This window comes from Oryx dammah, unplaced genomic scaffold (genome assembly GCF_014754425.2).
Source record: "Oryx dammah isolate SB20612 unplaced genomic scaffold, SCBI_Odam_1.1 HiC_scaffold_18, whole genome shotgun sequence".
Classification (NCBI taxonomy): domain Eukaryota; kingdom Metazoa; phylum Chordata; class Mammalia; order Artiodactyla; family Bovidae; genus Oryx; species Oryx dammah.
The window spans coordinates 68632062-68650593 of NW_024070202.1; the positions used below are offsets into that span (position 1 = coordinate 68632062).

Consider the following 18532-nt stretch of genomic DNA (forward strand, 5'->3'; position numbering starts at 1 on the left):
TTTCATCAAAAGATTCATACATGCACTAATACAGTCAAGGAACATCACAGAGAATTTCAACCTAATAAAGAGTTTACTCTAGGCTCATACTCCACTCCTTTATGATCAAAGATGCAATAAATCCTCTGCAAGTAATATAAGGGTAAGAACAGGAGTAATAAGCAGCTTTGATTCCTCATGGGGGAAAATGGAGGCAGGCTAAACAAAATATAGGAACATGGACAAAATTGTTCTGATTGGTGTTTGGCAAATCAGAAGACAACTGTTACCTTAGAGAAGTCTCTTAAATTTATATTCACAATGTACCCACCCCTCTCCAAAGGATCTATGTTTAGAATTCGGGATATCCATGAAGTTAGATGGAGAAAAAAATGCATCTTTTCACTAACGTCTAACTTAAATTTATCATTTTCTTCAATTATGAAGGCAGGCAAAAAACACAGCAGCAGTTGCACTGCCTTTGTCACCCACAAAAATCACAGATATACTCGAGACAACTTCCATTAATCATTTATGCTGCTGCTGCTGCTAAGTTGCTTCAGTCGTGTCCGACTCTGTGCGACCCCACAGATGGCAGCCCACCAGGCTCCCCCGTCCCTGGGATTCTCCAGGCAAGAACACTGGAGTGGCTTGCCATTTCCTTCTCCAATGCATGAAAGTGAAAAGTGAAAGTGAAGTCACTCAGTCGTGTCCGACTCTTCGAGACCCCATAGACTGCAGCCTTCCAGGCTCCTCTGTCCATGGGATTTTCCAGGCAAGAGTACTGGAGTGGGGTGCCATTGCCTTCTCTGTTAATCATTTATAGATAGATATAAATATTACTTTTCCACTCTCAAAAAGGAAGAGATCATCTGGTAATATGAAATGAAATTCAGAAAAATTGCTAGTCAGGTACCTGATATTAAAGAACATTTTGAAACAGTTTTACTTTAAAGATATTTTTAATTTTTTCTCTGGTAATAGTTAATAAAATACTTCCAACCGTCACTTTTATCATTCTTTGCCACTGTTCTTTCTGCTTTATTATTTTCTTTTCTCTTTCCTTTTCAAATTTCTAGTAAGGGGGTTATACAGAATATCTGAAACAGTATGAAAATGGTAAATAATTCTAAGCAGTGGTTTTCGGAATGACATAAGACATTTTAAGATATATTAAATTTCTAAATAAATTTAAATTGACAGAGTTTCTAACTAAGATATACTAAATTACTTCATACTATTAAAAGTTACTTTTAAAATATATTTTTATGATACTAGAGAGCAAGCTATTCTAAAAAACAATGAATTTTTATTCACACGTATGTTCAATAACTATGTTATTGAGAAAGAAGAACCAGACGTCAAATCGCTAACATTCGCTGGATCACAGAGAAAGCCATGGAATTCCAAAAAGACATCTACCTCTGTTTCATCAACTACACCAAAGCCCTTGACTGTGTAGATCATGATAAAGGGTGGAAAGCTCTTAAAGAGATGGGAATACCAAAGCACCTTACCTGTCTCCTGAGAAACCTGTATGCAGGTCAAGAAGCAACAGTTAGAACCCTGTATGAGACAACTTATTCGTTCAAGGTTAAGAAAGGAGTACGACAGGGCTATCTGCTGTCACCCTGTTTGTTTAATCCATACACTGAGAACATCGTGAGAAATGCCAGGCCGGAGGAGTTATAAGCTGGAATCAAGATAGGCAGGAGAAACATTGATAACCTCAGATATACAGATAATACCACTCTAGTGGCAGAGAAACTGAAGAGCCTCTTGATGAGGGTGAAGGAGGAGAGTGAAAGAGTCGGCTTAAAATCAAATATTAAAAAAACTAAGATCATGGCTGCTGCTGCTGCTAAGTCATTTCAGTTGTGTCCGACTCTGTGCGACCCCATAGACGTCAGCCCACCAGGCTCTGCCGACCCTGGGATTCTCCAGGCAAGAACACTGGAGTGGGTTGCCATTTCCTTCTCCAATGCATGAAAGTGAAAAGTGAAGTCGCTCAGTCGTGTCCGACTCTTCGCGACCCCAAAGATGGCAGCCCACCAATCTCCTCCGTCCATGGGACTTTCCAGGCAAGAGTACTGGAGTGGGTTGCCATTGACATCTCCAAGATCATGGCATCTAGCTCCATTACTTCATGGCAAATAGATGGGGGAAAAGGGGGAAGCAGTAACAGATTTCCTCTTGTGCTCTCAAATCACTGCGGCTGGTGACTGCAGCCATGAAATCAGAAGACGTTTGCTTCTTGGCAGGAGAGCTATGAAAAACCTAGACAGTGTGCTGAAAACCAGAGACATTACTATGCCAGCAAGGTCCACATAGTCAAGGCTATGGTCTTCCCAGTGGTAACATACGGTTGGGAGAGCTGGACCGTAAAGAAGGCAGAGCACCAAAGAATTGATGCCTTCAAACCATGGTGCTGGAGAGTCCCCTGGACGGTAAGGAGATCAAACCAGTCAATCTTAAGGGAAATCAACCCTGAATACTCACTGGAAGGGCTAATGCTGAAGTTGAAGCTCTAGTATTTTGGTCATCTGATATGAACAGCTGACTCACTGGAAAAGTCCCTGATGCTGGGAAAGATGGAGGGCAGAAGAAGACGGCATCAGAGGATAAGATGGCTGGATGGCATTGCCAATGCAATGGACATGAACTTGGGCAAATTTTGGGAGATGGTGAGAGAAAGAGAGGTCTGATGTGCTGCAGTCCATGGGGTCGCAAAGTCTGACACAACTGGGTGACTGAACAACAATAATGTTCAATAAATATTTATTGAGTATCTAATATGTGGCAGGCACTGCTCTCCAGGCACTAGAGATTCAGGTACAACCAAAACATACAAAAATTCCTACTCATGTGAAGTCCGTATCTAGAGCAGGGAAGATGGACAGGAAACAAAATAAGTAAAATACACATTCTGTTAGATGATGATTCATCTTTTTTTTTTTTAACTCACTCAACTAACGCTTAATGATCATTTGGTTTATCCCAGGCACTGTTTGGATCTAGGTTTCAGTGCTGAAGGAAAAGGATTTAATCCTAACCTTATAGAGGAGTAAGGGTTCTAAAAAAGCACTGGGAAAAGACAAACATTAAGCAAGTTGCTGAAATAGCAAAAAGAAATTCTTATAAATGCACTCTTTAAAAGTAATATAAAACTACAGTGTCACCAGCAGGAAAATTAAGAGTAACTCAAGAAGACAGGAAGTAGAAAGCAAACTGGCCTACTTCTGTTGCATTCCTGACACGGTAGGGTATTAACTGATAATAAAACTGCTGATGCTGGTACATTTCTTTTACCAAATGTTTTTATCAGCAAATGCTATAAATTATGTTTGACCCATTAACATTAATTTGTTTAGTCATTCAACAAATATTTAACTTCAAATATCAAACACTATGAGTGAAAGTCACTCAGTCATGTCCAACTCTTTGCGACCCCATGGACTATACAGTCCATGGAATTCTCCAGGCCAGAATACTGGAGTAGAGACTACAAATACAATGGTGAATAAAACAGACATGATTCCTGTCTTCATGGATCTTATAATTAAGTGAAGGGAGTTTTAATTAAGAGAAATATGTACAAAAATAAGTATTAGTTATGGTAATTATGGTAAGTGCTGTAAAATAAAAGTACAGTTTCCAGGTGTAAGTTTAATAGAGGTACCTAATTTAGAATGAGAGGTCAAAGAAGGCCTCTGTGAGGAAGAGTTATTTAACCTGAGACTTTAAGCATAAGTCAAGAGTAGTAGGAGTACTTAAATATTTAGAAGAAAATATTTAAAATTTGGGGGATATACTTGAAAAAAATACCATTGGGTTAAGACAGAAGGGAAACGGTTGAACAGGTAAGATGGCCATAAAGTAACATCTGTTTACTGCTGGGTGAGAAATACAACAGAATTCATTACATTATTCTCTTCTTATAAACGTTTAAATTCTTCCGGGACTTCCCTAGTTTAAAGTTAACTACCAAAGAATCGTAGGCAAGAATATTCTTGGCAAAGTACACGAACAAGGGCCCTGAAACAAGAAAGCAATTCATGAGTTTTAAGGCCAGAGTAACTATAACAGTTCTCAAAGTGCAGTCCCCAGACCAACACCAGCAGCAGCAACTTGTCAGAAATGCAAATCTCAAGCCCCATACCTGACCTACAAATCAGAAACTCTGGGAATAGAACCCAGAAAGCTGTGCTTTAACAAATCATACAGATGATTCTGATGCAAGCTTAAGACTCAGAACTACTACCGAGAGGAATTCTACAATAGATAATCAAACAAACTGTGGCTTAAAATGGGTCTAGAGAGACAGGCTTGTCATATAAAAGATTATAATCTATACTAAGAATTTTGGAGGGATTCCTTGGTAGTCCAGTGGTTAGGACTCCATGGTTTCACTGTAAAGGGTGTGGGTTCAATCCCTGGTCAGGGAACTAAGATCCTGCAAGCCACACAGCACAAAAAAGAATTTTGTCATTTATCTTAAATGCACAAGTACATGGGAGGCCCATAAGGGTCTTCAAGCAAGGAAAGTATCAACTTTATATATTTTTAAAGGTTACCCGCCTGTGGTTTGAATAATCTTCTGTCAAACACAGAGCAGAGGGAAGAGGAATGAAAAAAGAGAGGAGAGGAGTGACCTCATGGAAGATTGGAAGATGGCAGAGTACGAAGTATGGCCCTTATCGAACAACCCCCAAGGAATGAATCCCAGCAACAAGTGAGCTCAGAAGTAGATCTATACTGAGATGACAGAGCCCCATCTAACAGGCTGATTGCAGTCTTGCAAGATTATTTAAACTGCAGCATAATTAATAAGTCACTATATATTATTTTCTGTGATTTGAGCCATCTATAACTCAGCAAAATGTACAGATGGTTATAACCATTCAGCACTTTCACTATCATATATGAAACTACAAAACTATAAATATATTCTATATATAAATATATAATTTTGTGTTGTATTTTTATATATGAAACATATTTTATATATGTAAAATGTATAAAAATAAAGTATCTTGATTGTTTCTCTCCAACATTAGCTAGTAACTCCAAGCACAAAATACACTTAGGAGTTGGGTTTCTTACCAAAAATTACTTAAGTAAATTCATATTTCACAAAGTGGTCTTCAGCATTTAACATACATATTTTGTCAACTTCCTGTCAAATCTAATTAGGTCATCATTGCTTTAACTTTGAAATACACTTGACCAAAATTCATACCAGAAATAAAAAATTGTTTTCTTACTCTTCATTTGTGCTACTATTGTTTTAATTAGCTTCAATCCACCATTTAGGGCTTCCCAGGTGGCACTAGTGGTAAAGAATCCACCTGCCAATGCAAGAGACACAAGAGACATGGATTCACTCCCTAGGTAGGGAAGATCCCCTGGAACAGGAAACCCAACTCCAGTATTCTTGCCTGGAAAACACAGACAGAGGAGCCTGGTGGGCTACAGTTCAAGGGTCTGCAGACAGTTGGATATGACTGAGCAACAGTGCAACCTAACCCACCTGTCATTTTATGTTACCATATACTGAAGTTAGGGAGGAGGAAGAGAGGGTGAGGGAGAGAGAACTAACGCGAGTAACATTCAAACACAGTATACTGACAACCCAGGGATGGGGTGGGGAAGGAAGAATTGCAAGCAATCTTGAATTGAATTCTACTTTTAACAGGTTTCCTTGTCTTAATGGATATAGCTCTAGCAGTTTTGAAACTGTTTTATGTGAGATACTGGAACTACCAAATAGATTAACTGTGCTAACTCCGTTGGCCACAGGATTCTCACTGAGGAAAAGGTGTATAAATAGGAATTAAGGAAGACAAGGAGGATTTCCCTGGCAATCTAGTAGTTAGGATTCTACCATTCCACTGCCAGGACCTGGGTTTGATCCCTGACTGGCAAACTAAGATCCTGCAAGCCAGATGGCATGACAAAACAACAAGAACACCACCACAACCAACATCCTCATCTTGATAATCTCTCTGTAGCCAGATGAAATTACTGCAATAACTTCTAAACAGCATTTCCCAATAATAAACAACCAGAGCTCCTTGGAGAAGTTAATTTTAGATTCTTTCTTATAAAAAATGGCCAACTCCAAAGATGAGTGGTGAAATAAACATATGAGAATATCTTGCAACGCTAGAAAAAAATTAAGTGCTCAAAAAACCAACACCATCCTTTTGATATTGGGGCATACCAGGGGCCAGTTTGAAGGTGTTTCCACTGACCCAATCTGGTACTATGTGAACAGCAAAAAATTCTTATCACACTACTAAAAAGAGCTCATATTGATGAGTACCAAGTAGGAAAATGGTATCTATTAATATTAGATTAGATAAACACACATATGAACAGAGATACCCAAATATACACTTAAAATACAGCTGGCCCTCCAAATCAGCCAATGCAGAATGCATGGATACTCAGGGCCAGTGGTACTACACCGTTTCACTTAAGAGACTTCAGCATCCTTGGATTCTGGCATCCTTAGAGAGGGGTCCAGAAACCAACCCCGAAGACACAGAGGGAAGACTGCACATACATAACTACATACATACATACATAAATGCATACTGTAACATAAAAAATATTTTTGGTCTTGTCCCCAGTTCCTGGCACTGACCTCCTAAAACTTCTGGAATTTTCTCAGTGATAGGAGTGTCTTTTATCATTCATAACAAGACCCTTTAGACCCTACTGTGAGAAATGTTGCATTACAGTACATTTTATATTATAAACGTATGCTCTGTCTGAAGGTCAGGTTATGCTAGAAATCATTAAACATCTCCTAAAATGTTTCTTATTACAAAAGAAAACCAAAATTCGTTAAATCCAAACTATGTAACAAAAGTCAAACTAAGATTCAACACTTAAGCATTTTTCTATCAAAATATTTTGAAAATATTATAAAACTAAAAAGCGTTTTCTACCTGTTTGTCTTTTCTTCATTTAACTTAAAAAGAAAAAATTACCCTCATATAACTGTAAAATGTTATGTCCCTTCAAAAAGCTGTATTATCATTCGGTGTCGTATGAAATTTTTCAAGGACATTATTCAGTACCTTCTCCCTGGAGAGGTTTTCCCAATATGAAGTTAGACCACTTATCTCTTTTTCTTTCTCTGCCAACTGAAGCTGAGGAGAGAAAGAAATGATCATTATTATTTTTCATTATCTACCCTCTCTTAACCCTTCAAGAGCTAGTTTATACCCTTCTATTTAAATAAACCCTATTACCATATCCATGCATTTTCCCTGGATCTTATTCTTTGGTATCTCTGAATGTGTCACTCTCGTTTTTCTGATGTGTTTCAAGATTATTTTATCATTCTTCTTTTGCCCATCTGCAGCATGCAGGACCCTGGGTCCTTGATCAGGGACTGAGGCTGCGTGCCCTGCAGTGGTAATGCAGAGTCCTAGCCACTGGACTGTCAGGGAAGTCCCTGAGTTACTTGTCAATTTTTATGAATGTGCCTCACTCTTAAAACTTCTCTCCTGGCTTTTATGAAATGGTGGCAACACTGTCGTTCTCTAATGCTCTTTTTAAAAGTAGACTTCTTCACAATTACAAGTATTCTGCAGTTTCTTCTTTGGCTTCTTCTCTCTGCATTTTCGGAAAACTCACTTTCTTCTATGGCTTCAACTATCATGCTCATGTGAATAAATCACAAATACTAACTTACGTGACACATGCGTTCTTTCCCAAGATTCAAAGCTTTCCTTGATAAATTCAATGGATGATGATTGGGGAAGGTACCCAAAAGAGGTGGTCCTTTATCAATTCATTCTAAGCATATCTGTACCTAATTTTCTTACCTTCAAAAATCCTTCCCACCTGTAAATCCTCTCCATGCTACCAAATTATTTTCATTAAGACCCACTCTGGTTGGGTCTCTTTTTCTCCTAGAAAATATTTAACAGCAAATAGCACCCACATTCCAAACAGTTAAAATCTGGATTCAACCTATCTTTCACAATGATCTGCTCCATCACAGATATTAAAGACTCAAGACTGTTACAGCTCCCAGATTATGCTCTCTACTTCTGACCTCCAAACCTATATTAACTCTTTTCCATCTGTTAGAGAGATGCTCCTTTTGCCATCTCTGTTTATTATCCTCCCTTCCTGTATGGTCTTTGACAGGTCTTTGTTGTTGTTGTTGTTCAGTCAACTGTGTCCACCTCTTTGCAACCCCATGGACTGCAGTATGCCAAGCTTCCCTATCCTTCACCATCTCCCGGAGTTTGTTCAAACCCATGTCCATTGAGTCGGTTATGCCATCCAACCATCTGATCCTCTGTCACCCCTTCTCCTCCTGCCTTCAATCCTTCCCAGCATCAGGGTCTTTTCAAATGAGTTGGCTCTTCGGATCAGGTGACCAAAGTATTGGAGCTTAAGCATCAGTCCTTCCAATGAATATTCAGGGTTGATTCCCTTTAGGATTGATTTGTTTGATGTCCAAAGGACTCTCAAGAGGCTTCTCCAACACCACAGTTTGAAAGCATCAATTCTTCAGCACTCAGCTTGCTTTATGGGCCAATGTTCATATCCTTACATGACTACTGGAAAAACCATAGCTTTGACTAGACGGACCTTTGTCAGCAAACTGATGTATCCGCTTTTTAATACAGTCTAAGTTTGTCACAGCTTTTCTTCCAAGGAGCAAGCATCTTTTATTTTCACAGCTTCAGTCACTGTCTGCAATGATTCTGGAGTCCAAGAAAATAAAATCTGTTACTGTTTCCACTCTTTCCCCATCTGTTTGGAATGAAGTGATGGGACCGAATGCCACGACCCTAGTTTTCTGAATGTTGGGTTTTCAGCCAGCTTTCACTCTCCTTTTTAACCTTCATTAAGAGGCCTTTAGTTCCTCCTCACTTTCTGCCAATAGGGAGGTGTCATCTGCATATCTGAAGTTACTGATATTTCTCCTGGAAATCTTGATTTCAGCTTGAGATTCATCCAGTCTGGCATTTCCCTTGATGTACTCTGCACAGAAGTTAAATAAGCAGAGTGGCAATGTACAGCCTTGAAGTACTCCTTTGCCAATTTTGAACCAATCTGTTGTTTCATGTCTGGTTCTGCTGCTTCTTGATTTGCATATAGGTTTCTCAGCAGTCAGATAAGATGGTCTGGTATTCCCATCTCTTTAAGAATTTCCCACCTCTTTAAGAATTTCCCACAGTTTGTTGTGATCCACAGTCAAAGGCTTTAGCGTAGTTAGTGAAGCAGATATTTTTCTGGAATTTCCTTGCTTTCTGCATGATCCAACAAATTATGGCAACGTGATCTCTGGTTCTTCTGTCTTTTCTAAAAAATCCAGCCTGCATGTATATCTGGAAGTTCTGCGTTCATGTACTGCTGAAGCCTACCCTGAAGGATTCTGAGCATTACCTTGATAGCATGTGAAATGAGTGCATCTGCACAGTAGTTTGAACATTCTTTGGCATTACCTTTCTTTGGGATTGGAATGAAAACTGACCTTTTCCAGTCCTGTGGCCACTGTTGTTTTCCAAATTTGGTGGCATAGTGAGTGCAGCACTTTCACAGCATCATCTTTTAGGATTTGAAATAGCTCAGCTAGAATTCCATCACTTCCACTAGCTTTGTCTGTAGTAATGCTTCCTAAGGCCCACTTGACTTCATACTCCAGGATGTCTGGCTCTAGGTGAGATCACACCATCATGGTTACCTGGGCCATTAAAATCTTTTTTGTACAGTTCATCTGTGTATTCACAGGTCTAATTTCTCCACAATGTCTAACTCCTAAATATTCCATTGGAAACAGCCCTAAAATACTTAAGACTTGTAGTTTATGTAGAACTTCATCACACTTTGCCCTGTCTCATGGATGTTTGTGTCTAAACAGCTCAAAATAATAGGCAGGGCACTAAACAAACAAACAAAAATCAAGCACCTTTACCAGTTGTACAGCCATAAATAAGATGTTTCATCTGAACATTGATTTTTATCATTTATTATTCATAAAATAAAATTATTATTTAGCTTCCCATGGGTTTGAAAGATGATTACCTAGGTCATGAATGAGAAAGAATTGGATCACCATTTCACGTCTAGCAACCGTACTAGATTATAAACTCTATAAGCATAGCATTGTGCCATTTTTATATGATCACCCACATAATGCAGAGTACATCATGCGAAATACCAGGCTGGATGAAGCACAAGCTGGAATCAAGATTGCCGGGAGAAATATCAGTAACCTCAGACAGGCAGAGGATACCTCCCTATTGGCAGAAAGTGAAGAGGAACTAAAGACCCTCTTGATGAAGATGAAAGAGAAGAGTGAAGAAGCTAGCTTAAAACTCAACATTCAAAACATTAAGATCATGGCATCTGGCCGCATTACTTCATGGCAAATAGATGGGGAAACAATGGAAACAGTGACTGACTATTTTCTTAGGCTCCAAAATCACTGCAGATGGTGACTGCAGCCATTAAATTAAAAACACACTTGCTCTTTGGAAGAAAAGCTATGACAAACCTAAACAGCATATGAAGAAGTAGAAACATTACTTAGCCAATAAAGGTCCATATAGTCAAAGCTATGGTTTTTCCAGTAGTCATGTATGGATGTGAGAGTTAGACCATAAACAAAGCTGAGTGCTGAAGAATTGATGCTTTTGAACTGTGGTGTTGAAGAAGACTCTTCAGAGTCGCTTGGACTGCAGGAAATCAAACCAGTGAATCCTAAAGGAAATCAGTCCTGAATATTCATTGGAAGGACTGATGCTGAAGCTGAAACTCCAATACTTTGGCCACCTGATGCGAAGAGCTGACTCATCTGAAAAGACCCTGATGCTGGGAAAGACTGAAGGCAGGAGAAGAGGACAACAGAGGATTAGATGGTTGGATGGCATCACTCAATGGACATAAGTTTGAGCAAACTCCAGGAGATGGTGAAGGACAGGGAAGCCTGGCGTGCTGCAGTCCATGGAGTTACAGAGAGTCAGACATGACTGATCAACTGAACAACAAGACCAAACACATAACTAACACAGTGCTTTATATATAACAGGTTTTGATAAATATTTACTAAATCATTTTCCCAGTCAATCTGAAAAAAATATTTTGTTCTGTATAAATTAAGTATTCACACGTTTTAACAATAAGGGAAGTTGCCAGGCAATAAAAACAATACCCACAGGGATCCCAAATACAGTAACAACCTTATGAAAGAAGTTTCAAATTTTCATTCTGATAGCAGATGAAGACAAAAAAGTACCAGCAGTATACCTATGGTTGATTCATGCTGATGGACAGCAGAAACCAACACAATATTGTGTAAAGCAATTACCCTTCAATTAAAAATAAATAAATTTAAAAAACAGAAACTGACCACCATTAAAATTACCTTAGCCTATAATGTACCACCTCAAACAAAGTAAGTTTTGGTCTTTAAGAGTGCTATATTTAAAAATTAGATTACAGGTACAATTAGCTATGACAGAACAAATTTAAATCATTTAGAACTTCTACACCTTTAATCATACACCCACAAAATGCAAAGTACACACACATGCACAGGCCTTAAAATATGTAAGATTATACTTTTTTAGAGGGAAAATATTTTTTCTACTTAATTAGACAGCCTACTGATTTTTTTCCCAACATTTTTACAAACATCATTTACCAATCAGTCTTGTTTGTTGCCTAATGTTACCTCAGCAAAAATAGTCTTCTTAATTAAGACTGTATTGCTTGGGCTTCCCTGATGGCTCAGACAGTAAAGAATCTGCCTGCATAATTATTAATGATCAGAAGTAACAAATTTTGGTTAAAAATTTTCAAACCTTTACATAAATTTTTAAAATTACTGATATTATACTCCCAGAAAACACCACAGCTCTAGAATAATTTCACAAACCATTTTAAGTGAACAAGGATTAGGACATAACCACTTTTCATCTTAAAATCTAAGCATGATTTAGAGATATAATTTTAAAGGCCATGTGGCTATACACAAAATGAAAGCCACAAGCATAATGCATATGGGTAACCACTTTCTCAGTTCACAGTTAATGAACTACATTCAATATTTATCTATATTATGAAAATGCTGTCTCAGTTACCCATGTTAAAACTTTAGACTGACTAAATTATAGATAGCACTTTTCAGAAGTATCAAAAGTATCACTTTTCGGAAGTAACAGAATTACCAAGTCATACAAATATTAAACTTACTTTGTAATTATCCACTACTTCAGCTAGTTCTAGTTTTATGTTTTCAGCAATTTTCACTTGTTCCTTCCATTTCAGCTCCATTTTTGCAAGTTCATCAGCATACTTATTGCATTTTGTTTTCTCATCCTAAAACGAAATTAGTATAATTACCAAAAGATTTAAAATCCATATACAGCCAATATCTATACAAACATACTTGTGCTGAATGTTTACTATAACACTATAGTAAAGGTATAAAAATTGAAATAACCAAACTGTCTGTCAGTGGAAGACTGTATAAATCATTTTATATTCATACAATGGAACAGAATGTATTTACTGAAAGAGAACAAACAGATCTACAAGTTACAAGGAAAAGTGTCAAGATATGTTAATTGAAAAGATCAAGTTCCAAAACAGAATATACGGTATAATTTTATTTTTGTTTCAAAAGTTGTTTAACACAGTTTTATATGATATCTATGTAGAAAAAGATAAAGAAAAATATAATTTTTTTGGTTGCATTGCGTGGCTTATGGAAACAATCTTAATTCCCCAACCAGGGATTGAAACCTGGCCCTCAGTAGTAAAAAGTCAAGAGTCCTATGGACTGCCAGGGAATTCAATAAACCAAACGATTAATAACTCTTATTTCTGGGGATCAGGATCATAATGGTATTTTTTCACCATCGTTATCCTTTATTTCCATAATGCCTAAGATTTCACAACAAACATAGATTACTTTTGCAAAGGAGGTAAAGCAAGCATGTATGCATGCTAAGTTGTTTCAGTTGTGCCCTACTCTTTGTGACCCTCTCAACTGTAGCCCGCCGGCTCCTCTGTCCATGGGATTTCCTAGGCAAGAATATTGGAGTGGGTTACCATGCCCTCCTCCAGAGGATCTTGCCAACCCAGGGACTGAACCTGCATTTCTTAGGTTGCCTGTACTGGTAGGTGGGCTCTTTACCACTAGTGCAACCTGGGAAGCCCGGGAGGTAATAAAAATCATATTTATAATGCCATTGTTTCCAGATATTAATTGGGGTTTCCTGACCAAGACAATCTCTAAGTAGATTTCTTAAACACTGCTCTTCTCTACAACTTAGAATGTTAAAGGAAAGGAGTTTTAAAACAAGATGAAAAGGTAACTTGGCCAATTTCATTTTGAGTGTTTTGTGTAAGGAAAAAAATGTTTAATATGCTTTATGCTAGAAATTCCCTAATTGTCCAGTGGTTAGGGCTCCATGCTTCCACTGCAAGGGGCATGGGTCGCTTCCTGGTAAGGGAACTAAGATCCCACAAGCCTCACATCACAGTCAATTAAAAAATTTTTTTAATTAAAAAAAGAGAAAGAAATATGCTTTATGCTTTGAGCAATTCAATAGAGAAAAAGTCTTTTCAACAAATAATGCTGGATCAATAGTGTATGTACCACAACTCACCATTCACAAATAACAGGCTTAAAAGACTCTAAGACTACAAAACTTAACAGAAGACAAGAAAAAAATCATTACAAGTTCAGTTAGCATTTTTTTCCTTAGAAAATAAGAACAATACCTAAAGAATAAATTAAGAATCTATACTTCAGCAAAACTAAAACTTTTTCTAAAAACACCATTGTGTGTGTGTTAGCTGCTTAGTCGTGTCCAACTCTTTGCAACCCCACAAGACTGTGTAGCCCACCAGGCCCCTCTGTTCATGGGATTCTCCAGGCAAGAACACTGGAGTGGGTTGCCATTTCCTTCTCCAAAAGGAACTACAGAAAGAAAGAAGGTGAAATCACCCAGTCATGTCCGACTCTTTGAGACGCCATGGACTGTAGCCTACCAGGCTCCTCCATCCATGGAATTATCCAGACAAGAGTACTGGAGTAGGTTGCCATTTCCTTCTCCAAAAACATCATTAAGGAAATAAAAAGGCAAGCCACAGACTGGGATAAAATCACACATATCAGACAAAGGATATGTATCTGGAATAAAGAACACAACTCAATAATAATATGAAAACAATTTTTTAAATGGCAAAAAAATGAACTCTCATAATAAAAAGGAATGAACTACCAATAATAGGCAACTATATAAATCTATCTCAAAATAACTGTGATGAAAGGGGGCAGGAAAAGAAGAGTGTACATATGATTCCATTTATAGAAGCTATACAAAAGGTAGGCTAATCTACAGTGGCAGAAAGCAAGCCAATGGTTTCCCAGGAAAAGGGAAGAGAGGAAGCGATGAGTTGCAAAAGGGTGCAAAAAAGACTTGAAGGTGGTGGAAATGTTCATTAGCATGACATTGTGATAGCTCCACAGCTATAAATACAGCAAAACTAAACAAACTGCAGACCTTAAATATGTGCAGTTTACTGAATTTAGGTTGTACTACAACACAGAAGTTTTTAGCTGGAAAAAAACATTCTATCTTCCTTTTGATAATACAATGAGGTTTCTTAAAATATTCATCCAACATTGTCTCACTGAAAAATAGTTTAGTTCTTTATAAACAACTATTTTGACCTCAAGGGTAATCAATCCTCTATAAAAGGATCTTCTGAAGCAACAAAAATACTCAGCTTAAAGTCTTATTAAAGGATTACATTAAACTATTATTAAGACTGTAACATAAAATATTTTACATTAGTTACTATAGTGTGTTAAGTCATTTCAGTCCTGTCTGACCCTCTGTGACCCTATGGAGGATTGTGGCCCACCAGGCTCCTCTGTCCATGGGATTCTCCAGGCAAGAATACTGGAATGGGTTGCCAAGTCCTCCCCTTCAGGAAATCTTCGATCCATGGACTGAACTGTGTCTCTTATATCTCCTGCATTGGTAGGTGGGTTCTTTACTACTACCTGAGAAGCCCAATTACTATAGTAACGTTGGGCTAATATATGAACTTCATTCCACGGCTCTAAAAATTACCCCTTGCCTCTCCACATGTTCAGAGAAACAAACACAGAAAAAAATATTTAACTGAAAAAACGAAAACCACATACTACACAAAACACCTTTTCCTCCCTTCCCCCAATCAGATACAAATGAGAAGCATTTTCCCTTTGTCCTTTATATACTCCAGAGTGAATGCTACTAGGACAACTGCAAAATTTAAATGTTTTACTATTACAGTTTACTGTGCCTCACTCAGTCGTGTCCGACTCTTTGGGACCCGTGGACTGTAGCTCATCAAGCTCCTCCGTCCATGGGATTCTCCAGGCAAGAATACTGGAGTGGGTTGCCATTTCCTTCTCCAAGGGATCTTCCCAACCCAGGGATCGAACCCGGGTCTCCCACATTGCAGGCAGACGCTTTAACCTCTGAGCCACCAGGGAAGCCCCGTTTACAGAATCAAAATAAATAATAGTAAAGGCAACCATTCACTTGGCTAACATTCCCTTTTTCCACTTTACAAATCTACTCACTTTAGGATGTGGTGAAAGTCTTTGCTATTATTACAGTATATATAGGAAAAAAGGGTACTTTCTTTTTATGCAGTTCAGAGACTTTTCATGTATCCTTAGAAGACAGACAACATCCAACATCAATTAATCCCTTAACCATTATCAAGAGAAGGATATTAGAGGAACAGAAAACAATCATGATTTCCCACCCCCCAACAATGTAACATTTGCAGGATCTTAGTACCTCAACCACAGATCGAACCCATGCCCACAGCAGTGAAACCACCAAGACCTAATCCACTGGACCACCAGGGAATTCCCTAGATCATGATTTTACACACATGCCTACATGGATAGGTACACAGAACACCCCCCACTTCAAAAGTGAAACTAAACATCAGGATACAAGGGTAAAGAAACTTTGAGGGCTTCCCTAGTGGCTCAGTGGTAAAGAATCCACCTGCAAATGCAGGAGACACCAGTTTGATCCCTGGTGCAGGAAGCTCTCAGAACAACTAAGCCCATGCACTGCAACTGCAGAGCTTATGTGCTGCAACTACTGACGCCCGTGTCCTAGAGCCACCTCCGCAATCCCCCTTAAAAAACAAGAGAAAGAAACAAACCCTGGGATACCCAATCAAAACAATAAAGATAAGCTAAGCCATTACATTTGACATATCTCTTCCTTACAAGGGAATTAGCTTACCTGCAAGAGTTGTTTACATTTATTATATTTTTCTGTTTTGTCAGCAATTTCTTTGGTCATTTCAGAGACTTGTCCCTTAGTTAGGCTGTCAAAATCTGTCTCAGCTGTAACAAGGCAGAAAATAAGATTACTAAAAATTACTTTGCTCAGTATATTAGCTTCCTGACTTGAAGGTCAGTATACTGTGAAATAAATGGAATCCTAAAGGAGAGAAACATCTAATTCAAAACATTTATTCAAAACCATCTATTCATACACTAAGTAAATAAAGAAGGAACAATATAAACATTAGATGAGAATTTCACTATAGTTTGGCTAGAATCAAGTTCACATTCAATAAAGAAAAAAATTGCTAGCTAAAAATATTCTAAAATGCCACAAAAATTGTTCTTTATATATTCATTATATAAGATATATAGGAAAGCCACATTCTTTGAGAAAAGATTTTAAGCCATTTTTCTAATCCTTCATACTATTCAGTAAGTCTTAAGTCAATATAACACCTTTCTCAGTACTTCTATTAATACCGTATAGAAATGAAAGGCAGGATCCTATTTCCACAGCAGTTGAATCTAAACATTTAATAGTATACAAAATTTACAATACATTTATTAAGTCTAAAACATCAACTGCCCCAAACATTATACAATTAAATATACTTTATATACTCTAGCATTTATTTTTGTTATTGTGTCATCTTTAACATAAGGTGAAAAAAAGACACTAGGACAAACAAAAACCTAGAGTTAATTTAAATTTTCATGTTGTTCATGTACCCACTATGTCTCTCTAATCCATTCTAAAAGTTAATAAGCTAATAAAAATTTTAACTTATCCATCAACAGGTGTACTAACAAGGAAAATACTCTAATGACCCGAAGCAGCCAAAACAAAACAAAAACAAGACAAGAAAGAAATGTGAATAGAACTAAAGGGATTTTTAACTTTCCCTCCACAGACCTATACAATTAAAAGTGCCATAAATGGTTCAAAATTCCACACATTTAGGGAAATATTAAAATTATTTTTAAAATTTGCTATTTTAGCTAGCTAAAATTTCAATTCTTAGCTCTTTTCCTACAGACCAAATACTATAAGCATTTGCACTTAAAAACACAAGCTCATTTAATTAACACTTGAGAACACGCTCACAAAGATAAACATGAGTTTACACTCATATTTCGTATATTCACCACATGGGTGACTTTTAGACCTTACTTTCCCTTTGCCTCAATCCCTGACTTACAAGAATATTTTACAAGCTCCCTAAAATTCTTACATATGAAACAAGCAGTATAAACAAGCATAAATATTTTTCAAGGCAGAACACTTTATACAAAAAGTCTAAAAGATTTCTACCTGTAGAAGGCGGTGGCTTTACATCTAGAGTAGAGGCAGTCGTAGCTGGGTCTGTGTTTATTGAGGCATCATTCACTTTCTGCTGACTCCCAATTTTCTTTGTGAAGACACTATTGCTATTAACCTATTCAAAATTGTTAACAATCAACTATTAAATGAGTTGCATATCTATCCTTCCTTCAGTAACTATGTATCTTATAAATAAATCCTGGAAGTCCACAAAGCTATTGCTGTCTTAAAGGTCAAAGTCTAAAAGTTACACACATCCCTTCACTGACTAAATATTACAAGAGAACATTCTATTTCTCCAACAAATAAAAATTACCAATTAAAAAAAAAATGTATCACAACAACATTGAGCCAATAATGTGACATCAAGCAGAGAGAAATTATATTCAAAAGGTATAATATTATAAGTCTGATTTTCAAACAAAAATATTGATGAAGGAATTATTTTACTATGATGAATTACACTTACCGATTGGTCTGAAAGTTTATTTATTTGTTTTTGGAGCCTTTGGCATTCCTTGAATTTTTCTTTATAATGATCTGCTGCCATCTGAAGACGAAGTTTCAGATCCTCAACTTCTCTTCTCAGTTCATGTTCCAGTGTATCAGTCTTCTCCTAAAAAACAAATAAACTTTTTCTCTAAGAGAAACATAAAAGTCTCATATCTCATAATGTGGTCATAAATCCAATTTCATTTTCACTTTTTTCTCTCTTGACAATTAATGTTATTTGTTTTGAAGTTTTGGCTACAGAGTCACATTAGCTCTCCTAATAATTTCAGCTTTATATTCCAAGGACTAAGGTTTATTAAAGAAAAAAACTAGAAAAGAATTATCTACCTCCTGAGAACTAAGCATTACTCTGTTAAATAACC

At 37.2% G+C, this 18532-nt stretch overlaps 1 protein-coding gene across 1 annotated transcript in view; it reads right to left on the reverse strand.

Annotated features, from left to right (window-relative positions):
• Window positions 1–18532, reverse strand: part of TAX1BP1 (Tax1 binding protein 1) — a 91048-nt gene that overhangs the window by 17879 nt on the left and 54637 nt on the right. Inside the window, exons 10-14 of the mRNA XM_040259719.1 lie at window positions 18127–18273; window positions 17649–17772; window positions 16290–16393; window positions 12211–12336; window positions 7068–7139 (exon numbers count right to left, since the gene is read on the reverse strand). Coding sequence (XP_040115653.1) covers window positions 7068–7139; window positions 12211–12336; window positions 16290–16393; window positions 17649–17772; window positions 18127–18273 — 573 coding nt within the window. The remainder of the gene's footprint in view (window positions 1–7067; window positions 7140–12210; window positions 12337–16289; window positions 16394–17648; window positions 17773–18126; window positions 18274–18532) is intronic.